Source organism: Chlamydotis macqueenii, chromosome Z, assembly GCF_036417535.1.
Source record: "Chlamydotis macqueenii isolate bChlMac1 chromosome Z, bChlMac1.mat, whole genome shotgun sequence".
In the NCBI taxonomy this organism is placed as follows: Eukaryota; Metazoa; Chordata; class Aves; order Otidiformes; family Otididae; genus Chlamydotis; species Chlamydotis macqueenii.
Window position 1 is genome coordinate 82,644,848 of NC_141593.1, and position 24,430 is coordinate 82,669,277.

General features: G+C 52.2%; 1 protein-coding gene across 5 annotated transcripts; it reads right to left on the minus strand.

Moving 5' to 3' along the window:
- Positions 1-1,816: 1,816 nt before the first annotated feature.
- FBXO10 (F-box protein 10) lies at positions 1,817-24,427 on the minus strand. 5 transcript variants are annotated; one of them, XM_086770432.1, is made up of 11 exons: positions 24,251-24,427; positions 21,792-22,382; positions 16,658-17,506; positions 14,205-14,354; positions 12,627-12,763; positions 8,939-9,009; positions 8,203-8,355; positions 6,815-7,090; positions 6,200-6,510; positions 3,480-3,661; positions 1,817-2,147 (listed from the first exon to the last, which is right to left on the minus strand). In XM_086770432.1, exons 2-11 carry the CDS (start codon positions 22,374-22,376, stop codon positions 1,982-1,984), a joined length of 2,880 nt encoding a protein of 959 aa, XP_086626558.1. In that variant the 5' UTR covers positions 22,377-22,382; positions 24,251-24,427; the 3' UTR covers positions 1,817-1,981. The 5 variants fall into 5 exon arrangements, 4 of the variants coding, with proteins under 4 accessions (XP_086626558.1, XP_086626559.1, XP_086626560.1 ...); XM_086770433.1 differs by having other exon boundaries at positions 24,107-24,427; XR_015261435.1 differs by lacking the exon at positions 1,817-2,147 and adding an exon at positions 4,764-4,859 and having other exon boundaries at positions 3,571-3,661; positions 6,139-6,510.
- Positions 24,428-24,430: the final 3 nt, after the last annotated feature.

Here is a 24,430-nt window from a genome sequence, read left to right on the forward strand (position 1 = left end):
ACACATCTTCTCCTCTGCGCAGGGAACAGTAACTGGTGAGTTGTGCTTTGGATGCGCTGGTATCTGAAGGCTTGTGCTAGGTCAGCTTTGCCTTTATCCTGAGGCAAACTAGGCCTTTGACCAACGCAGTGACCATATCATGTGAAAATAAAAGTCTCTTAATGGTAAAAGCCTTCCTTTGGTGGTGGTTCAACATGACTTTGGACTGCTCACCCAGAAGTAATGTATGTAGAGCTAGGGGCAGAGATTTTCCAATTTTAAAATTTGTCACTCATCTCTGGTTTTAATACTGCTACTGAGTGCATGAAATGCTCCGGGCTTCAGCACAGGCTGGGTGCTTGCCAAGTGCCCGGCCCTGTCGGGCAGGCAGGCCTGCATCCCACAGCCTTGCAGTGCGACAAGGCCCTTCTGAAAGCCACTGTGGAAAACTTAACTGAGTTGCTTTCCAAACTGAGTGAATAAAATGTGGACAACTTCTAAAATACAGTATTTTATTTTGTGGCAGACAGTTTTCCTGAAATTATAGAAAATAGTGGCTCTCCTTTAGGAAAAAAAAAAAAAAAAAAAGATTGGATCTTCTTACAGCATCTGTCTGCAGATAAGCAGCAGATGATTGTGCAACACGGTTATGCCAGCTTGTACAGAGAAGAAAGCTTGTTATGGGAATGAGACAGAGAAAAATCCAGCTGTGAACTGACTGCCGGTTTCAGGCATGGGGATGACAAGGCAGAAACCGCTAGCTGGTCACACGAGGTTATGGTGTGCAAGCCTGTCTTCCTGCAGCAAGAGCCCTGAGCCCCAAGGGCCAGTGGGGGATTCCAGGGGCACGCTCCGAGCCATGAGCCCCTGACAGCTGGGGGTGGGGACCCCCACCCTCTCCCAAGCACCTCCCAGAGCCACAGGTCAGTGCCAGGGGTGTGGGAGATGCTACGAGGTGCAGGGGATGAGCATTCCAGGCTTGTGCAAGGCTCATTACAGGATGCCCAGAGGAGGAACCAAATGTGGGGAAACACACGCATCCACATGGTTTGAGGAGAACAACTATGGGAAAACAGGGATAATGGGATAAAAAGGGGCCCATTGTGGGTAAACAGGTGGCTGGTCGAGGACAGATGCTGGTCCAGCCATGCCTGTGCCTGACGAGCATAGGCTGTCCTGTCCACTCATCAAGCGATGCTTCTCACTCTTCCTGGGCTGAGGGCACTCCCTTTGGTGTGGGTGCCAGCGTCGGTGGTGCATGGGGATCTGCATCTCTGTGGGCCTGCTACCACAAGAAGGTGAAGTGGTTTGGAAGCCCAAGCACTGTGTCTGCCTGTCTGTGGCAGGGGGCCTGCAGCCTCTGGGGGCTCCCACGTCTCAATGGCAGAAACTGGGGAGACTGGGACCCAGGGGCCAGTACTGGGCAGTCAGTGTCTGAGCCTGGAGGGTCCTGCACTGCATATATATTTATATATGTGTGTGTGTGTATATATATATTTATATATGTGTCTTTGCATACATCTGACTGCATTGATCTGTGTGCCCCTTCTAGATCCGAATCATCACAAAGAGAAACTGAGCAAGACCACACAGGACATTATCACTCTCTGAGTCTTCCAGCACAAATGCAGATGATCACTGACAAAGCAGCTTCAAAGCAAGTGATTCCCAAACAATGTGTCAGGCCTGACAGGAAAAGAGGTTTGTCTGGAGATCAGGCTAGGGTGGCCCAGCCAGGCACACCGCTGGTCCCACCAGGAACACATTTAATCTCAGGAACTGCTCACTTGTAAATTACCCCAGCAGTGATCTCAGTGGGCAAAGAGGAAGACATTAATGACTGTTTTCCCAGCTGTTTTTTATTTAGTGAGGTGCCACTGAAGTTGCAAAATCCTTCATGAAAAGGAAGTACAGTCCCTGTCCCTGAGCTGTGAGAGCTGCCCAGGGGCAGCTCTGGAGAAAAGACAGGTGGAGAGATGGGTGAAGAAACCTCCCTCCCTGGTCAAAGAATGGTGCAGAAGATGCTCCTGTGGTTATGGCAGCCCCTATCCGCCTTGGTTGTTATGCTGGAAACGTTCTGACCATCAGCCACCATGCAGGACCCCAGGGCACCTACTTCGATGTGAGGCCGTGCTGGGGGATTGATCAGCATACACTCCATATCAAACCTGGGAAAAGGAGAGACACCCCATGCATGGCCATGAGCAGGGTGAAACGGCACTTCCGAGCACTTAGATATGCTCCCTTGAGGTTCACCCTTCAAAGAAAAAAGTGCCAGAGCAGCGCTGGCAGGTGCACAATGCTCCCCACGTGACATCTTTTCCCGTACCCAAGTGGGACAGAAATGGCTGGAGAATTGAGACAGAACATTTTGCTTTACTGCAAAAACTACTTGATGTGATTTCAGACTCTAGACTAGACTGGAGAAGGTGTTAGAGCCCTCTCTAGTGCACTTGACTTTCATGCTATGGGTGTCTGGAGGACTAGGTGAGAGCATCATCAGCTTGGGGGACCACGTATCCTAACCTCCCTCCAGTAACATAAGTCTTCCAATTTCATTGTGTCCTCTCCCTGGACCAAGATTTGTGACCCAGAGAGAAGAGTCAAGGTCAACTTTCTAGCTAAAAAGAACAATCCACTAACTACTCAGCCCTTGTATGGGTGACAGGGCTCCAGCTTTCCCTCCTCAGGCATCATCTGCTGCAGGGCCCTGGTATAGAATGACCTCTTTTGAACAAGGCCTGTAACGACGAGAGTCACTGAGATCTAGGTGACAGCCAGCAGCTAAGGAAAGCTTTGCAATACCCATTAGAGGTCTGCAGCTACAGCGGTACCTCTAAAATGACCACCAGAACACACATCCTGTCTCTACTGGCACAAAGAGCGGGTTAGCTAAATCACGTCTAGAAAAAAAGCATTGCAAGATCCATTTTCCCTTCACATTGCTCTGGTAGCAAAAGCCTGGAGATGGAATCTGGTGCCTCAAGCCACCTTCCTCCTCAGCACAAAAGCACAACGCAGACTGGGGGTGGCTCTGGCCCTTCCTCTTTCTTTCAATTCTCACAGCTCAGGCTACAAACACCACAGGGCTGTCTGTACTGCAGGGACAGCAGTGCAGTCTGCAAACACGGCAGCCAGGCTTCAAAGGCAGCACTGCCCAGGAGAATGAGCTGCCCAGGTCACAGGGCAGACGTCCCTATGCTCAGAGACATTGTGAAGACCCACACTGGCATGCCAAGGAGTAATCCAAGCCCTTCAGTTGGCCTTAGAAGTACCCGATGAGGAACCTCTTGGCTCTGATTGATCTGCAGTGCTTACCTGCAGGAGTGAGGTTCGCATGTGTGAATTCACGTGGTGTGCTTCACCACACACACGGGGCTGGTGGTGTGGGTCAGCAGGTATGGGAAGCTGGGAAGAGGAGCTACACAGCAGAGTCCTCCACCACTTCCCTACCATAGGAGCACAACAGTGGTTCCAAGCTCACAATTGCACCCATTTACCTTTTCTTGAAGGTAAAAAGCACGTTTTTTTCAATGATGCAATCCTCTGCATTTGATACTGGTCGCAAAACAGATTTCTTGGATCTCCCTTGGAAAATAAGGTTTTCTTGCACCAGGCCTTTGGCTTCATCAAAGAGAGCAATCCCGTAGTCCCGAAAGGACTGGATCCTGTTCTTGGTCACCTGCAAAATAAGCTTTAGATGGCACGGCCCAAGCAGAAAAATATTGTTCATATGGCTCTTTGAACAACACAAAAACAAAGCCCAAAGCTCTTCTGCAGGCTCACTAGCACTCCCCGGCAGTTTGGGAGCATACCAAGGTTTCAGGCTGGATGTGCCACAGCCTTGCACACACACGCTTTCCCAAGGCCTTCCACACGTTACTTGTGGCCCCAACTGGCAGCTCAGTTGCTGTCAGTGCAAGATGTTACAAGCTTCCCTGCAGCTGGTACCCAACCCCCTGGTGAAACACAAGCACAGATGCTGCTGAACATGAAGCTGCTGCTGGTCCTTGCCCTCCAGGCTTCAAATGGCTGTACTTACAGGCTGTCACTTCTTTGTATACCCAAAAAAAAAAAAAAGAGTCTGCTCTTCCCAAGAAAGACAAGGCCACAGCCACTGCTGTGCCATCATTTAGAAGATCAATTTGATCCCTTCTCCTCCTTGGATCCACAGCAACAGCTGCTGTGATGCTCCTTGCCCAGCCTAGCACCACACACCATCTTACCTCCTGGGCTCTGCCAGTGGGTGGATGAGAAACAGCAGCACCACAACACTGCCAGTAATTCAGCAAGAACCTGTGCCTCCCGGTCTGCTACCCAGATGAACCCTACAACATGAATCCTGCCTGTGTGCTCCAGGGGACTGGACAGCTGGGACCATGGAAAATGCAGCAGTTTTTAGCTTCTGGTCCAGAGGACAATGGTTTTGTACAGGCATGGTTTTCAAAAGGAGCCTGCGGCACTTTTGTAAAGCAAATGTAGAGCATTTGCCTTGGCGGGGATTTTAGGGGTCCTTCATGATGAGTTAAATTGCATTTATCTATCATTTTGATGCGCAATGGCTTCACGTCAACAAGGAACAGAATGAAGGCAACACTGAGCAAGGTACCAACCTTGGGAACTGGCGAGATGCTGGAACACTGCATCTAACTTCAAAAAAAATCTAGTTCAGATGCTATCTACCCCAGTTCTTCAGCACAGCTCACACAGCCTGCAAATCTCCAACAGAGGCCTGTGGGACCACCTGCTTGACTGTGCCACTCAGTTAAATATGGGGGACAAACCTGGGAGAAGATGGGCTTTGTTGAATGTCACTGCACCAAAATGCACAGAATTCCCTTTGCTGCTCTGAAGGAAGAGAGGTCTCTCCTACAAGCCATCTGTGAATCCACATGTAGGAAATGACCACTGAGCTGTGCTTTACCAAGGCTTAAGCATCAGACAAATATGACAAACCACCTGTGGATCACTGTCAAACGGGATACAGCCTTGAAATAGGACTTCCAAAATTTATTCTTTTCTTTGCCACTGAGCAATGGCATGAGCTCACACAAGCCCTTTCCCCATGCACTCACCCACCTGAAAAGCTGCTGCTGCTAATAGACTTCCTTTCACATTCCTGTCACTGTGGGCACTGAGCTATGCTGCTACACATGCATGTCAGCAATAATAAGCATGGACTGAACAATGCTGAGGCTAGGGAAGATCTCACCTCCTCCCTCTGGGCCCTGCAGAGCACTTCTAAACCTCACTCTCTTGACAGGTGCCAGGACATGACACACTTCAAACCCACTAGGGATGTAAATGTCACTTTCTTCTGAGCAGCGCACTCCAGTTTTGCACTGCTGGCTTGATTAAAAACGAGTGCTTACTCAATTCCCACCTACATCTTCCCTCAAACGATTTCTGCCAACTTTCATCCAGCCTATTCCCAATGACTGCCCATGAAAAACCTGGAGTTAAGGAGTGCTGGTGGAAGGGAGCTCTGGAGTAGGACTGTCTGCAGCACTAGATCAGGGCAGCCCTGGCTCTGACCTGCCAAAGCTTAGGAAGCCCCAAGGATGGTGACTGCACACCACTCTGTGACCTGTTCCAGGGCTGCACCACCCTCCAAGACAAGAAGGTTCCCCCAGCCTCCCACATGGACCTCCCAAAGTCCAGGGACCACCGCAACTTGTGCTGTTGACCCTGGTACTGCCTGGCACTGCTGAGACGGCTTGGCTCTGACTGCCCTTCAGGTAGCTGTGTGCTGCTCTTAGATTGCCCTTGGCCTTGTCTTTGCCAGACAAACCAAGCCCAGCTCCCTCTGCCTCATCTCATCAGTCATGCATCCCGGCACTTGCTGATCCTGGTAGCTCTGCAATGGACCCTCTTCCTTTTGTCCACCCCCATCTTGACTTTGAGGTCCCAAACTGGACACAACATGTCAGATGCAGCCTCCTGATGGCAAAGATGGGTGACAATTTTCCTTGATTGGCTGGACACACTTCTAATGTAGCCTAGAAATTGCACACCCTGGAATCACAGGGCCGAGGATGTGATTCTGATTGTCCACTCGTCCTGCTGGCAATGCCAGGGTAGTCCCTCCTGTCCTGCTTGCTAACTGGGGGCCTGCTGGCTTCCCCCTCGCCCAGGGAGGGTAGCAGCAGGCTGTCTCACCTCTGCCCCCAGCCGCAGGGACACACAGGTCAGTGCCCCCTCAGCTCTCTGCAGGACGCACCTTCATGTCGGCTGCCTGCAGCAGCTGAAGGCCACATCTCTGGTTGCTGATGATGTCGTTCTCTGTGATGATGCCCTCTCCCTTGCAGACGATGCCATGGCTGCTGTTCTCATAGATGCCGTTGCCACGCAGCTCCACCTGGCACTCAGCCTCCACCAGCACGCCTCCCCGGCTGTTGCAGGATATGCTGTTGTTTGCAATGCGTGTCAGCTGGCTGCTCTGCAGCACTGCCACCCCATCATCGTGGTTGGCATGAATTACATTGGCAATTATGTTGAGCGCTTCGCTGCTCTTGACATGCAACCCAGCAGCTGCCAACCAAAAAGAAGAGCTATCAGTTAAGAGCCTGCAGCCTCAGTTATGATGACCACAAATATATTAGTATTTCTAAAAGCTACCCTGTTTCTTCTGTCACAATATGACTTTCTGACTGGGAGCTTAAGGACAAATACTCACCCACACTCCGATCTCAGCCCACCATTTCTCCAGGGTGCTTCTGGCCTAGTGACAACTCAGGAAGAACCTGGCACACCCCAGTGCTGGTGGCCCAGGACACTGTTCTGCATGCCACCCCTTCTCCTGGAGCCTGGGAAGAGCCCCAGGCCCTGAGCTCACCTCCATTGTGGCTGATGCTGTTTGATTCCACCAGCGCCACGCTGATGTTACACTGGGCAGCCGGGTATTCCTCCTCGATGTCAAGGTCATTCTCCCCACCGGCGCCCTCCCTCTCCTCCTGGAAGCTCTCTCTGCCCTCCTGACTGGAAGAATAGTCACCAGCGTCGTCCTCGCAGCAGAACACTGCCACTCCGTAGATGCTGTTGTGGCTGATCTGGTTGTTGATGAGGTGTGGGAGGCTGGAGGACATCATCCACACGCCACAGCCCTTGTTGCCTGCAGTGTGGGGTGGCACAGCCCACTAACTTGGCAGTGTTTGGAGACCCCCCAGCCCTGCCCCAAAGAGTTTGGTAGTCCCTGTGTGGTGCAGGTGGAATGGAGGTGATCCTCCTCTTGGAGCACACATGAAGGCTAACCCCACATGTCAGGGGCTCACAGACATCCTTTGGCCCTGACTTGGTCCCAGGTGTATTCTCCAGTGTCTAATGCAGTCTGAGCTGAAGCTTTGCCACCCCCAGGGTGACTAGGCCTGACAACCACCCTCCTCCTGCCCCAGCCACTGCTGTTCCAGAAATCTCCTGGAACTCCCTACCTGTGCACCTTACGTCTCTGTGAGGGCTGGCACTGGCCGCCAGCACTACTGGCCACCACTGCCTGCAGCATTACTAGTGGAACAGAGAGATGCAGACAAAGCCATGCTACATGACTACCTGTGTCCTGTCTCGGTCCTAAACAGGGCCAGAGAGGAGTACAGACCCTCCAGGACTCAGACTTCCACCCTGGCAGTGGTGGGCTCTCTGCAGCACTTGTCTCTCTGTAGTCGCTTTAAAACCCCTTTAAAAATGCTATTTCCAGTTTCCTAAGAAAATCAACTGTGGAGCCTACCCCTTGTCAGACATCAGCCCAGCTGTTACATTACAGACCCTGACAAACTCCTCTGGCCCTGGATTAGCTGTGTGCAGGACAGCAGCAGATGCGGCTGCCCTCATCCTGTGGGAACCATGCATCCTCTCCTGCAACCCTGTCCTGCAGGAGGGTGATGGTGCAAGGCCAGCTTCCCCTCTCAGGGCTGAGAGGGAAGCTCCCGCCCTCCACTGGAGACAGACCAGTGGTCTCCTCAGTGGTCAGAGAGTACTAGTGGCAAGACCTGTGGAGTGTTTGTGCTGGGCTGGTCCTGGTGCCATTCCTGGCCAAGCCACCTGGGCACCCACCACACCCCCCTGCTGAGCACCCACCGCAGCCCCCTCCTGGGCACCCACCGCAGCCCCCTCCCGGGCACCCACCACACCCCCCTCCCGGGCACCCACCGCAGCTCTGGAGCAAGCTCAACAGGATGGGAAAATGGGCAAGAGGTGAGAATAATTCTTCACCTGAGCTTGCTTCCTTACCATAAATGGCATTTCCTTCAATGAGGCCCTTCCCACGCTTGCCCACCACCACACCGTCTGAGTAGCCATAGGAGATGAGGTTGTTCCTGAGGACGGGGTCACCCCCATGGCGGATGTCCACCCCGCCCCACTGGTTCTCACAGATGATGTTCCCTAGAGCCAGGCAGAGACGACGAGGTGACCACACAGGCCTCCTGCTGATAGAAGAGCAAGGAGACCTGGCAAGCCAAGACCTGGCCCAGCTGAAAAATCTCTCATTGCCTGCGGCAGAGCCCAAGCCTCAGGAGCTTCCTCGTTCCCCCATTCCACTGACAATGCTCGCCGGCACAGGACACCAGTCATGAGCATTTCCAGTAACCAGCACCTCCCTGTCCTCTAAAGTGTAGAGCAGAGTGGAAAACCACTTAGAGGTGCCACAGGAGTAGAAAAACATAATTGAGAGCTGTAACTTATAAATTGCATGACATGGGAGGGAAAAAGCAGTCCACGTGGCAGATTGCTCTGGAGCACAGTTCCAAATCCCAGCTGGGCCAGAGACAAAGAGAACAGTAACTTGGAGGATACACTGTTGGGAAGACACGCTCCCTCAATCAATGACAGAAATGCCAACTAGAAAATGCAAACAAGGGGATTATTGCACCTAAAGTCATCCAAGAAGCACAAGATAAATTTTGCAAACAGGCAGAGGCTTAAAGACAGAAACAAAAAGGCCACAAGGCCATTTTCATTCCCATACCTGTGATTTGGCCTCTCCCGTTCTCATTCACTGCTATTCCAGCAGCCAGTCCCTGGAAAATATGGTTCCCACTGAGGTAGAAGAAAAGAAAGTTACCAGGTCATTGTTGTCTTCTCATGGTTTGCCCCGACGCCAGCATAGCAGGACTCTGCAGAGGCACCAGTCTCCCTAGCTAGCTACTTGTCACAGCCCGTTGCCTGTGCCCAGCAGCGAGAGCTGGGCGTGGGCAGCCGCACAGTGAAGTGCAGCAAGAGGGAAGCACAGTGGGGAAGGTACATGCAGAGCACAGCAGAGCTCCTGACAGCTGAGCCACGTTCAAGGAAGTGAAAGCACAAAAAGAGACATGGAGAAACACACGTCAGTAAAGGCATCCAAAGAGCGAGAGATGCTCATCAACAGCCAAACGGCCACCGTGTCAGACCAGTTTTCTGTCCAGCCAGGGTCAAATCTCCAGGAGTGGCCAACCACAGCTGCAGCCGCATGGAACATACGGACAGGGAGAACCAAGCACTGCCTCCTGCAGCCCAGCCTCTCTGCCTCGCTGGCTACCTGCACCCACAGTTACCCCCACCCCTGAGATAGACTTTCTTTCTCAGGATTAAACTTGCTCCTCTGCAAATCACCTTGCACACTCAGCTCCCCCAGCACTGTTCAGCACACCCCGTGGGGAGGCAGGCCACTCGCTGCCAGCTGCCACAGCCTCCTTACCCCCATAGGCAGTGCAGAGCCGGGGGGTCTGAGCTGCAGACCCCTGTGCCCCAGCGGAAATGCACAGGACATGCACCACATAGCGGCCAGAGCCCACCAAGGCAGACATCGCAGAGGAGTCTGTGACAGCTTTAGTCTCTTTTCCCTATCCTCCCCATCCTGGAGGATACGCTGTTGGAAAGACACGCTCCCTCCATCAGTGACAGAAACACCAACTAGAAAACTCCCCATCCCGGGGAGAAAGCGAGAGACATTATCAGCCATGGCACTGCTGCTCCAGGAGAAGCCCTGAAGCTAGTGGGCAGACGCCAATCGCAGTTGATGGCCTGAAACATTAAACATGGTGGCAGGAGCAGAGGCAGCACCGCACAGGGAATGACGACCTGGAGAGCACGTGCGTCCTGTTGCGCCTGAGTAGAGGCATCACCTGCTGTCCCCTGGGCTCCCATGTACTGCCTGTCAGGAGCAACAAAGCCCAGGAGCCCCAAGCCCACCACCAGCTCCTCCTCCACAACACGACCCCTAATCTCTGGGTTGTTGCTGAGGTTCAGAGCAGGAGAGCAATCAGGTTGATCACAAAGGAAAAACACCAACCCAGTGCAGTGCCTAGCACGGAGTCTGCCCCAGCATCCACCCAGGAGCACTCACTGGAGATAGCTCCATTCCTCCCTTCCCTGTGAAGGGAGCAGAGGAGCTTCTACAGCAGCAAGCCAGGGTGGGAAAGCAGCACTGTGACATGGGATGACCAGCAATGCGCAGCGCTGGCTTGGGGTAGAGGGGTGAGTACAGCCCTTCACACTGCTGTCCTGCTCCCAGGGACAAGTGCAGGCAGAGCGGGGGCCGCCCCACCGCACCAGGCAGCTAGTGCCTCTGCTGTCCTCAGCTGCCCGGGCACAGCTGCCCCTCCACTCACGGCTGCCTGCTCAGGCAGGGCCACTCGGTCGGGCACCTGAGGGAAGCCCTCACCGCCCTGCCAGAGTAATGCAAGCTATCAGCAGTGCCCAGAAAATGGAAAGCTGCTTGTGGGCTGCGGGGCCTGGTGCAACACACATGCCTGCCTCTAGAAAAAGCAACCAGGTGAGAAGAGTGCAGAAGGCGCAGAAGCTGCTGCTTGCACCAGCAGCTGTGAGGGTATGGAGAAACCAGGGGCAATCCCCTAGGAACACAAGGCAGCGGCTTGCAGCTGCGGGGCAGTGTCCTCCAGTGCTCTCTCACCAGCTTAGGGGAGCAGGCAGTAGCCCTGCACCACCAGGCACCGTCACACTCGGCACCTGCCAGCCTCAGCCTCGGCACAGCAGGGAACACAGTCCTACCCAAACAGCTTTTTAGCTGCTGCAGAAGGTACCTCTGACTGGAAGACGTGCATACCCAAGGGCCTGTATCATGCTTAAAGATGGTACTCCGCACCCATATCACTGGCACACTTCTCCCTGCTTTCTGCACAGAGCCCCTCACAGTGGCCCACTGAAACCTGCACCCCAGCCAGGCAGCTACACAGGATGGAGCTGGGCTTGCAACTCTTGGCAATGGGCAAAATACTATTCTGTTTCTAGCTGTTGAAAAGGCACCCAGCAAAGGACATTACGCCCATCATAAACATCCCCCTTCTGCCAGCGCTGCCTGCCCGCAGCTGCACACTCCATCCTGTTGGTGAGACCCAGCCCCACCAACAGCCCTTGCTGAGCCCCATGCTCAACACAGCTGCACGTGGCACCACCAGCATGCAGAAAACAGGCAGCACAGAGCAGCACACAAGTGGAGAAGGGGGGCTCCTCCAAAACAGGTGGCTGGTCAGGAGAAAAAACGTGTCTTCCCACCGAGCTTCCTCTCTGCCTCCTCCTCCTCATCATCTCCTACATGCCAGCAAGCACAGACAGTCATATATTAGTCATGAGGTGCAAGCTCGGGTTACAAACAGTGTTGTGAGAACGTAGGGAGGGAAGGCTATCTAGTGAACCTCTCCACCGCACAGTGTTTCCTCTTCGCTGCTGGGCCCTGACATTACAACGATGCTTTTCTCAGAGATCAATACCTCTCTGAGAGAGCACGTTCATAATCCCTTGTTCGAAAGCCCAGTCCTGACCCCTGTGTTTTCAGGACTGGAACAACTGGTGCAGACATCTCTCCAGGTCCCAATACAGACCAAGTGCCTCAGTAACCTGTTTGTTCTTAAGTGTCCCTACAGGTGGTCTTTCTGAACCTCACCAGCTCCACACACAGATCACGAACCTGCAAGAACTGGCTTTCATTAGGGCTGTGGGGCTTGAGGCTGAAGCGCTGTTAATTATCAACACTTCCAGCATGAAGAGTCACGTCCTAGCTATGGGGCTGATCCTGAGCAACCATTTTCTTCCCTTTGTGCCCCACTCTGCTCTACAGCACTACAATGAGTTGTCACATGCCTGTTCCTTAGCACCCGCAGGCACAGTAAGACACAGGAAGGGGTGACAGTACAGATGAGATGCCCCTCACATCTGCAACCAACACTGTGCTCCAGCTGCCATCTCATTTCTGGGTTCATTGCTGCCAGTTGATACCATCAGGTAAAGCTGATGGTGTCAACCTGAAGAAAGCCTGCCAGACACCAATGATAACATCTAAACTGAATGGTATTAAATACACACAAGTCAGTGGCTCCAGGTGTTTAAAGCAGAAAGATGAATTGGAGTAACAACGACTGGAGTGCCGCAGTCCACTTCCCCTTTTCCTTCATAAAGCACCATGACATATATGAGTTGTTCATCTTGAACACAGCTAGTGTCCTCCTCAGATCCAGGGGAAAGCCTAGCACTGGCACTTGGCAAAGACCTGGGCACAGCAAGCAGACAAAGGGAAGTCACAGAAAGGCACTAGTGCACCATAGTCCTATTTCGGCTCTATGGTGGTGATAGAAACAAACAGAAGAAAAGAGTGCACAGTGGGACCAATAATTCTTAACAGATGAAAGAGGAGAGAGAGACGTCAGTGCTAGCTAACATACCTCACAGCAGGGTTTCCATTATACAGAATATAAATGCCAGCTTCTTTATTCCCATAGATCTGATTGCTACGGATGATGCCTTTTCCGTTGCCAACGACGACAATGCCTGAGCGAAGGCCACTGTGTATCTTATTGCACTGTGGTTTTATTTTTGCACATGTAGAGAGAATAAAAGGAAGAAAGGTCACTCATAAAAGTGAGCAAGAGGAGACAGCAACCACAGAGAAAAGCAACAGCTCCCAGCCCTGCTGGGGAAAAAGCAGAAGGGCAATTAATCCAGCTGCCAAGAAATCACTCTCAAACAGTCAAGGTACACTTAACTTTTACCTTTCTTTGGGGTTCTAGTATGCGATGCCAAATTTCCCTTCCCATCATGCCTGCAGCCTCTTCTTCCTCCAGCAGCTCCTGCTGCCATCTCCAAGGGTTGCCCTGAACCCGATGATGTTTTCACTCCCAACAGCCCATCTGACACTGGGCAGGGCTGGTGAGGCTGCAAGTCCAACACCTCCCCACAGCCACCAAGAGGAAAAGACCCTTGGTAGCACCCCACAGCAGTGGGATGCAAGAGTCCAAGCAGGGGGCTCAGCATTACAGTGTGGTGCCTTTGCTCCGGGTGCAGGACAGCACTTTGCACAGCCTGGATGACCGCTGTCAAGAGCCACATGGCTGCTTCTCTCTACAGCGGCCAACATCTCCCACGAGGACAGGAGTACGCTGGGACCTTCTGGGCAGGACAGCAGTCCCAGCCCAGTATCTTGCAGAGTGGCATGGTAAGAATCACCAAACCTGGCAAAGCAACAAACAGCAGCTCAAAGCTGCAACAGAGGCCAGACATGGCCAGTGACTCCATGGCTGTGCTGCCACCTCCTCCTCCATGGGGGTGCAGCTATCGCTGCCCCATCTCCGGTGCAGAGCTCACATGGAAAGCTCGATGCAGCCACAGAGTCCCTTGGATGGTAGTTTGGATCTACCTCTCTGCCTCCTCCTGCATGGTGAGGCCCTGGTTCCTTCAAGGATGACTACAGATACAGCATTCAGTAAAGAGAGACAAAGTCACTCACTGAACAGCTGGAGATACTACTGATTTGGAGGAATAGCTATGCTGCTGGAGAGCAGGCTGCTGCTCCCCTCCTACCTGAGACTGAGCAGAGAGGTGACACCCTTCACCAACTCCCAGAGTAGACAACACAATTTTCAATGTGGAAGAAACAATTTACAGTACAGTGTCAATTTACTGCCTTGCTTGCATGAGTTCACGCATTACACAGGGGTGTTTATTTGATAGAGGAACATCCCCCTACCCTCCCCTCTAAGCACAGCAATTTTAAGACACATACCATCAAATAGAGCAGGAGATTATGCACATACCATCAGGCAGCATTTCACTGTGCCTTGCCCTTGGGGTTAGCTGTGGTCTAATTCATCAACAAAAGCCTAAGAAACAGGCTGAAGGGCAAAGCTAACAGAAAAGTCAGTGTTTTCTGTACTAGGAAATTGATCCCTGCTGCCCATCAGAGAGAAACAGCACGTGAGAGAAAGAGCACATTGCCCTCCAGAACAGCTTGGATGGGTACGTACCAGAACAAGGGGGTTGGCTCCCTTACGAATGTCCACTCCAGCCTCACAGTTCGAATGGATGTTGTTGTCTGCAATCAGGCCTCCTGCCGACAAGCGCAGGAATATCCCTGATGCTTTGCAATGGTGGATGTCATTCCTCAGCATGATAACCTTCAGGGAAGAGGAGAAGCATCTGTTGTTGTAGTTAGGACAAGGAAGAGAACATGACGAAAGGGTATAGCTCTCCCTTCTGCAACCGCTGTGCATCTTGTGACCTTTCTTCCTCTCGTTTGGGGTGTGCCAGGCACACAGGCCAGCTGAAAGATCAGTGCATCTGGACAAGTGCTACAGTTAAGCCTACTGGGCATTACCCACCGGCACGGGTCTCCTTGGAGATGGGGACTGCAGTGCTTGGTGCTGCACAGCCAGAGCAAAAATATCCTCTTGGCCTGACGCATCCCTCCACTTGACAAAGCCTGCGTTCAGCTGTGCACAACAGTTTCATTCACTGCGTTGCGTTTGCACACTGTCAGCAACAAGTGACCATTTCCTGTCTCATCTCCACACCACACATGGTACAAGAGACCTGCCCCATCCCCTCTCGGGCAGTCCCTGTTTGCATCAGCATCCTCTCCATACACAGTTGGCAACAGGCTGCCTCTTAACTCTCTGCTGCACAGAGCTGCTCCGAGGCGACACATCAAACGCCGCAGAGCCTCCCATGAGTCTCCCATTAAGCTGACTGGGCCAGTGCACTACATCACATACGCTCAGCACGCAACCTGTCCATTGCCTTTTGCCTTCAGAACAAGATCCAACCATTTGCAGGCAGAAATGGCCCAGCCAGCAACTGAAGTCACCGACACCTCTCATAACAACCTTGGTTCCTCTAAGCAAATAAGTAGTTAAATACTTACGCAGCAGCAATCTTTAATATTTTCCAGCAAAACAAAATCTCGTCTTAAATCTATATCTTATGAGTGCTAAGAAACAATCTACAAACTGCCTTTGCATATCCCACTTCAATGAGCAACACAGATCAGATGGTAATTAAATGGTACTTCCTTTTATTTGCGCATTCCAGAAAGGTGCTTCATTCAATTTCTTGACTAAACATGGAGCTCAGCAGGGCTTGACAGCCGCCTGTCTTCATCAGTCACACTTGCCTGCTTGGGGAGGGAGCTAGAGGACGTAAGAAGTCCAGGCACCTAATCCAGCTGGGCCCCACACATCAGAGCCTGGCCAAAGCTTGCCCTGCACCACAGGGTCATGGCTGTGCAAGGATATCAAGCCCTTGCCAGCTCCGCGTGCTCCCACTTCACACTGCACCTTGTCCCCATCTCACAGCCAAGCATTTCAGGGTCTCCCGTTGCCTGATGCTCTGACATCCACCTCTCAACAAGAGCCTCTGGGCTGATTCCTAGCTGGGCAAATTCTCACTGAGCAGCAGCTCGGCGGGCCTCATCTCCCTCCCATTTGCTACCAGTTAAAACTAGGGTGCTGAGCAAGCTTAAGCAAACCAAAGGGAATACAAACAGAACGTGGTCCATAGTGGTGGATCTGCACTTGTTGCTAGCCTAGCTCCCAGGAAAACAAGGGCTGAGCAGCACAGTGCACCGTGCAAGGTGCCTCTGCTCCTGCCTGCTGCCACTCTGCATCCATGGGGCAGCCTTTGGGCAGGCACCTCTGGTACGGCTATCCCTTGGGTAGAAGCTGTCCTCCACTGCCAAGAAGCAAAGTGTTTCCGCAGGGCACAGGCAAAAGCACTCTGCAGTACTTCTGTGGGGACTGCAGATGGGGAGTTAGCACCATCACAGCAAAGCCCTTTCCCAGAACCGTGTGGAAAAATGTTCCACTTCCTCCCTCTGCAAAAAAAAAAACCTTTTATTTGCAGTATTTTAAAGCAATAGACTAAAAAACAAGTCCAAATCCTGGCCTGCCCCAACCAAGTGGGATAGTCTTGCTCTGGGCAGGTTGCTGAAGAGGAGCCTCCTCAGCACCCCCATGGTTAGATGATGCTGTGCTGAGGGAAAACTTCAGTTCAGCCTCTAGCACATATACCCATCCAAAATCCCTCCTTACAATGCATCTCCGTCTATGGCAGGCACCTGCCCTTGCAGGCTCTCCTGAAGCAGCCAGGTCTGGCCACAGCGAGGATCAAGACCAGGGGCTGACACTGCAGTCCCTGCATTTGTAGTAGGGGCTGTGCTGGGAGGAGCAAAGGTGATGATAACCAGCAGCACTTCCACAGGGTGAGAGTTTAATTTACAGGTAGAGTGGGCCTGACTAGACAATCCAAACATGCCACAGAGTTAATTCCTCCAACTGCAATTATGACGTTACCGCATGCAGAAAGCGGACAGCTGCAAGTGACCTGCCTTTCACTAGAGCTGGTTAACGCAAGCCATGCATAAGGAAGGAGCTGGGGGAGCAGGAGAGAGAGGGAAGAGGGCTCGCAGCAGCCTTCACAGCACCTTACTGTTTTGTATGCAGCGCACTGCGTAGGTCAAATCTCTGAAGATGCTTCCTTCCAGTTTTGCTTGCCCTTGTGAATAGATGAATATTCCTCCCTTCCCATCCCTGAAAAGGCACTGCTGGATGATGCAGCCTTGCAGAGAGTTGGCCAAAGACTGGGCCTCCTTGTCCTGCTGCAGCTCCTGCTGCAGAGACTTGAGCTTAAGGTCCGTCTGAAGGGCATGCAGTCTGTTGCTTTGAAGTCCGCTGTCCGAAATGTCAGCAAGCGTGTGACTCAGGCTGTGGGCTTGATAGGACAGTTTGTACACAACCTGAGCATCCTCTTCATCATTGCTGCATAAGTTGCTGTCACTGGAGTTTGAGTTGAGGGTGGGATACTCCTCCTCCTTTGCTGACCACAAGTTCTCTCCGAATTCCATGTCCTCCTGGGCTGAGCCAAGCAGGGCTTGAGCACCCAGAGCAGAGAGAAAGCTGTTTCGTTCTTCTCCTACAACAATCTTCCATGTTCTCACTGGCCTCAGCAGCGATTCCCCCCAGCCATCCCGCTTGGCCAGGGGGTGGCTGGGTGGGTTGGGCTCCCGCACGGGCACTGCACAGGACTTGGCCAGTGTGGCCAGGTGCTTGCAGGCCCAGTTACGGTCAGAGCTCGGGCAGCCCTCCACAGTTACAGAGGCATTCTCACTGCCAGTGAACTCACAGTTCTCCAGGATGCAGAGGGCAACACTGCGGAGGTGGATGCTGGACTGTTTGAAGGTGCAGAACTTCACCTGGCATGTCCCTGGCGCATGGATTTGCAGCTGCCCACTTTCAAAGCTGCAGTTGTCGAACTGGACATAGCCTGAGGTTGTCTGGAGAGTAAGCACAAGGTGAGATCATTACACGAAAGAAGAAAAAGCAGTCCTGGACATACTATGAAGTCCTTCCACAGCAAAAAAGCTCACACTCACAAACACAATATGCATTCAGGTGTCACAAATGCAACAAGCTCACACAAGCACTCATGCATTGCTGCAAGCTGAGTTAGCAAGTATCTTGCAACAAGTGACACCTACTGACTTTCTTCCTGGCTAGCAATGTTTCCTTAACTTCCCCGTCAAGATAGAGCTTTGGAGTCTCAGCAAGGCGCAGCAGCCACGTGCGGAAGCAGACGAGGCCTAGATGTGCCAAGATTACTAAACGGTAGCAATGCTCCCTACACAGAAACATTTGCAGCCTTCACAGATGTGTATTTGTCAGCTGGCGTTGTTAATGGACTCAGGGGTTTACTGGGTGAAGCAGCAGGTAAAAGGACATAAAACAGTGAGTGCCTGGCTGTTGGATACCTGGAGTACCAGGGGCACTTAGTGAACAATCCAGACCGAATGGAATTGTTATGTTTGTGAGCAGCAGGCCTCAAGGGCATCACTGAAGCCGCTTGTGAGAAAATAATGAGGCCGCCTGTGAGAAAGTACTGAAGCTTCCTGTGAGAAAGTAAACGAAGCAACCTTGAGAAGAAGGAAAACAGCTGGCATACGTGACTGGGGGCTGAACGTGAAGCAGGGTGCAGGTGGAGAGAGCCGTGCGCGTGAACATAGAGACTTAACGAATCATATTTTAGTTAGGAGCGCGTGCATGATATAGTTAACCAATTAGTAGAGAGCTTGCGCATGATACCGAATTAGAAGGGCTATATTAACCGGGATGTATCAACAATAAATTGGCATTTGCTTGATCATATTGGTCATCAGCAGTGTACGTGACTTCCGCGTCAGCACCTGGCTGGCCTGCAGAGCTACAGTTCTCCCTGAAGCCATTAGCATACTTGGTGGAAGGACGTGGCACCCACAATGCCTCAAGTGCAAAGCAAAACAGGTAAAAATTGTGCATACAGCTGCACAGGCATTATGTTTTGACAGTGCATTAGGACAGACACCATCAATTTCTTGTTCCCTGGCTGTGGTTTCCCATCTGACTTGCTGGTACTTGAGAACTGTGAGTCATCCCTACCATGGCCTTCCTGCTTTGCTAGGCAATTTATGGATGCTGGCAGACCACCAGAATGATCATGCATGGCCAAATATCTCTCTCCTGCACATGCAGGGCAAGTCTCTGCATATCTACAGAAAAGGCCAACAGAAATGCAACAAGGTACAAAGGAGCCAGGTCAGAAAAGCTGAGTAGTGCGCTTGGAATTTCTCTGTGCTCCTAATTGACTAGGAATCTCTTAAATCGTATTTTCTCTTCCTAGGTTAAGCCTTGATTGCCTAGTGCACCACATTAAAAGCAGACAGATCAATAGCTTGTGGCAAGTGAGCTGGGGCAATTTTACAGAGATTTCGGGAGTCTGCAGCCAACACACCGTTCTAACATTGTTTTTCAGCCTTGAGCACTCTCAGAAGTGGTCATACTGCAAACATGTTTTGAAACGCATTTCTTTCTACCTAAAGACACCCACACAGAAAACCCTTCAGACCACTAGCCTGCTCCAGACTGAATCATACCTTCCCTTTTTTTAATTAAAAAAAAAAAGACTATTAAAAGGGACTCAATCAAATCTGCTTCTGAGAGGCTGCTTGTCAAAGCCCTTCTGAAATTGGAACTCACAGGGTTTTCATGACTGCCAGTAGGATTGGCGTAAGTTTGCTTTTTAAATTTGTTTTTCACTGACGGATTTGGGAGGAAACGCTCTCATAACACCAACAGCAGCTGAAGGGCTGTACCATCACCTTGCTGCGCATGGAAACCAGAGTGACAGGAAAGGCAAAATGCAGCCACAGCGACCAGCCAAATGCAGGAGATATTGCTGGGCAAGGCAACATGTGTCTACTTCAGGAACACAGCACGTGGCCTCGGACAAAGGGAGACTTTCTCAGCAGATTTCCAACTCAGTTTTCCCACTGCATGCTAGTGCATTATCTTTCTCCTGGGGACTTTCAGAATGATAAATATGTCACATAATAAAATGGTGAAAAGGAAATTACACCGTAACTTATAACTAACGATGGGCTGACTCATCACTTTCAGATCATTTTCGGAGGCACAGACCACAGGCACAGCATTCGCACTGGACACATCCCACTCAGCAACTGTCCATGGGAACCAAAGTGTTGTCAGGGCAGACCATGGCAGTGGGGCTGGGCCCATGATCCCGTGTCCTGTCTGGAGAAAATCCTGGGCGTCCCGGCCAAGGGCTCCCAGTCCAGGCTGAGGGCAGAGCACACATCAGTGGATACCAGTGTTTGGGGCAGTGGGGCTGGGGCAAAGTGCACCACAGGAAGTGCCAGCTCCTGGGGGTGTCTCTTGCATGCCCAGCCTCTCAGGATGCTCACGTCTCAGCATTTGGGCAGCTGGTGAGAAGAAAATCACTGAACAAAGGAAAACGCCTGCCAGCGTGGGAGCTGGCAGCCAGAAACATCCTTGAGAAGTGCAACTGCATCTCTGAGGTGCAGCTGAGTGCTGAGAAACCAGAGACATCCGAGGTACCACCAACAAGTGCAAAAACCAAGGGACTGTAATGGCAACTTATCACCTGGAAAAGTGGAAACACTCTAGAAATATAAAATTGCTCTGAAAGAACAAAAACATCATCATCTATTGGCTGTTCCAGGTGAAAAATGGAAACTAACAGCATCTATTGGTTGCTGAAAGTAGTGGTATGCTACACCCTCTTAGAACAGACTTAATTTTTATCCAAACTGGAGCCTCTCTCTCCGAGAACATCCTGTCCTCCGCATACTTTCCCTTTCCTAACCCTGCTGAACTCTCCAAAGGAACCTGCTACAAGATCTTGAACTTTGACTAGGGATGCCCAGCTGACGCCAGATTGTGACACTGAGTATCTTTGATGTGACACTGGTACCCACTTCGGCCCCACTTTTGGGTTGGTTTGGTTTGCCTTTCCACCTCTGGGACAGCTGTGTGGCCCTCTGGGATGGTGGAATGGACGCACCCACTCTGAGCAGTGCTTTGGTTCAGCCAGCACTGACAAACAGCCCAGACTGAAGTCAGCCCTGCTGTGCAGACCATGAGAACAGTGCCAGGCCATATCTTCCCAGGAAGTAAGGAGTCTAGGCCACATCTTATCAGAAACTAACAGTGCCAGCCTGAGCCTGGACTAGACAAACTAAACTGCTACAGCTGCGCACCAGCACACACACACCACAGCTGGGCAGCAGGGGTTCAGTATGAGTCCATCTCTTTATGCTCTAGGTATCTGCAGCCCCCCGTGAGCCCACTGCGCTCTCCTGCACAGCAGCTGGCAGCATGGTGGGGCTCTCCCATGAGCAGGGCTGTCCCTCGGGGTTACTCCTGCAGGCTGAGAGACCCCTTACCCAGCATCTGATATTTATAGTAAGCTAAGCTACATTTTACATTAGGCCTAAAAATATGCTAGTGACACTTATATATGCAGCTATAGCTTAGTTATTAGAAGTACAGTAAGTACTAGTGTTTATCACCATCTAAATCATTGTTTAAATCATCATTTAAACCAGTGTCAAATAATTGTTGAAACAGTGTTTTGTTACCATTCAATTATTGCTTAATCACCATTTGATTAACATTTAATTATTGTTCAATAATCAATTGATTATAATTTGGTCGTCTTTTAACCATTAATAAAAGCCTTTTCGTTTACCCTACAATGATGACCTCTCTTAATAATTCACCTGCAACAGACAGTTTGGCCCCTTCTGAAATCTGTCTAATTCCCTTGATTACCATGTAGTAATCTATCATAAGCATATCTGTTGTTGTGGTGGTGATCAGTGTGCAGTAACCTGTAATAGCACATACCTACTTGTTTGTTGCCGTAATTGTTTGTTGCTGTACAACTGATTGTTTCTATTACTGACTGCAGCCATGCTATTGATTGATACGGTGTTATGACTACTGACAGTAATTTGTAATAGCCTGACATAAATATTTGCTTTATTAATCAAAGGCATTCTTGCTAGTGGCGATTTCTGTGGCATTTTTGGCAATCTGTAATGGAGCAGAGACACACAGAGGACAAAGCCCCTGAGCCCTGCGTGTTAGGGAGTCCCACAACCCCCCACTTACGCTCTCCAGGTGCCTGCAGGTCAGGGAACCCTCTTGGTCATTGCATCTCGGTGGCCTCACCATCCCCACCACCCCCACTCTGCCAAGCCTTACCTTGTAGAGCACTGAGGTGAAGCGGGCTGGCATGAAGACCACATTGCAGAGGCGGGCAGTGGGGCAGTGCTGGTTGATGCTCACCACCAGAGCCACGTCCCCCAGCTTTCCCTGCCCCACAATCTCCATGGGAACCTTCAGCAGCAGCTCACTCTGCTCCTCATGCACGCCAGGCAGCAGCACAAGGCGGTCATAGGGGCTGGCAGCAGCCAGGGCGGCCCGGAGGCTGCTGAACTCACCGCTGGCACCGACACAGAGCTGGCGCCGGCCCTTTCTTCTCCGGAATAGGGAGAGGCAGTTGGAGGACTCCAGGTCCTGCGTAGTTTTGGTCCAGGTTTTGGAGGCCAAGTAATGCTGTTTGAAGGCCTCTCTCCAGGACTGTGGTTCCATGCCAGGCTGGTTGGGCCAGTTGGGGTGTCTGTGCTCGATGCAGCCCAGGCAGAGCTGCCGCCAGCGTGTTTTGTCCAGGCTGAGGACGAGCTCATACCAAGCCCTGCAGACCAAGCTGCAGCGGCCCAGGTCAGGGAGGCACAGGTAGGATAAGATGAGCTGCCATAGCTCCACTGGCAGGCCACCAACCTCCATCAGCACCTGCAAAGGACAGGACAGAGAGTCAGCAGTGAGCTTGGAGAGCTTGTGGGGCATGGAGGGGAAGGCGAGGCTCAACCAGGGCAGCGACTCCATGTCGGCAGGGACGTGTGGGTCCCACTGGATATACCTCTCCAGGGACAGAGCTGTACAGAAGCAGGCCCAGAACAGCAGGCCGACACACCTCAGGCAGAGACATGGGATCTGACCAAGAGGTGTTCAGCACTCATTCTACCGTGTCTGCTCTTTTGAGGGGGTTAAGACTTTATTGCTTAATCCTAGGGCTCAAAGATTGCACACGAAGAAGCACATCCATCTGCCCCCAGCAGGCCATGGCATTGCTGTGTCTCCCGCCACAGCTTCCCCTCGCCACTCTCTAGCAGTCCTTGGCAGATCTCACCAGCCGCCTCAGCAGGCGTCACACTTCCCTCCAGCGCTGCACTGAGACCGCCAGGCAAGGTGGCGATGAGGCAGAAGCCAATGTCCCTGTCCTTCTGGCCCCAGAAGGACTCCCCAGCACTTAGAGAGGCAGAAGGAGCGGGTGGCTGCACACAGCAAGCACAGCAGCAGAATTGTGCTACCAGGGCAGCAGGCTGCAGCGCACCTCTGGACAAATCACAGCTGGCATCCAGGAAGGACGAAGGTGAGGCCAAAGCCTCCCAGGAGAGCACATTCCTTGGCAGAGCCAAGGGCAACTGCTCAGCAGCATGTGGCCTCTTTTGAGGAGCTGGTGGAGGATCCCAGCCTCCGCCTCCCTGGGAGAGCCGTCTGCCAGCTCCCAGCCAGAGCGTCATTCCCCATGTCCCACCCTGTAAAACAGTGGTTGCTGGTGGCACAATACCCCTCCTGATTGCAGGACTTTAGCCCTCGCTACCCATGCTGGCCACTCCCCACCAGTGCACAGTGGTGGGCAAGCCTCACAATGCCGCACGTGCTTGGCGACCTCCCAGTGCTCTCCACAAAGCACTGGACAAGCAGCTTCACTAAAAAGGGAGATACCTCACAAAATTTACCACCGGGTATTTGAGAGTAAAAGTGTTGTTATCAGTGACCAGAAAAAAACAAGAATGCAAAATGAGGAGCTCCACCATTCATCAGCACTCCCCTGAAGCAGCCTGCTTCATGCATGTTATCCAGCGTGCAGCAGCCAGAGATCAGTGCTCTGGTGTGGTAGGAGCCCTACAACCACCACCAAAACGTCTGTATGTCCACAAGCTGGCTTCAAGTCAGCTGAGCAGCTGGGACAGCCTTTGCTGGCAGAAGCAGCTCTGACCCTGCATGAGGCGATTCTGGCTTTAGCCCTGTCTACCCCACCACTGTCAGTTCAAGTCCACTCACGTGCCGGGAAACAGGCTCCAGCGAGGACTGTGGTTACCCTCTAATGCCAGAGTTCATCTCACATCCGATGCTGTTAAAAGCAATTGGGAACCACGCTCCCTTCTTCTCTCAGGGATGCACACGAGCTTGACAGGCAAGCACTTAGTGCTTTGAACAACGCTCTTTGACCAAACACAGAGAATTTCACTCTCTTTGCAGACAGATTGACTTCCAGCTATCCTGCAACTACGATTGTGTGTTAAATTGTAATAAGCCTTCCTGTTAAACTTTGCGGCTGCAATACAAACACGGAAATAAAAACGAGCCGTTGTTATTTACTACCAGAGTTCTAAAATTAGTCAAACCCCACAACAGCAAACCGGCGTAACTGCGGGCCCGACGCTCCGCACCTTCCAGCGCCGCGGCGGTGAGCGGCGAGACGCCGCCAAGGCCCGCCGAGAGCAGGGCACGCCGCCTTGCCAGGGCCAGCCAGCTGCGCGCCCGACCACGCTCTGCGGCCCCCTGCGCAGGGCCACCCCTCCGAGCCGCGGTACCTGCTGGCAGGGGAGCGGGCCCGAGGGGCCGGCGCAACCGCGGGGCAGCGCGGGCAGCTGGGAAACCGGAGCGAGAGGAAAGCGGGGCGGAGGTTCTGCCGAGCCTCCCCCCGGCAGCGGACGCCCGCGCCCCCTCTTGCCGCGCACGGCGGCTCTTCGCTGGCTCTGTCCCCGAGCGCT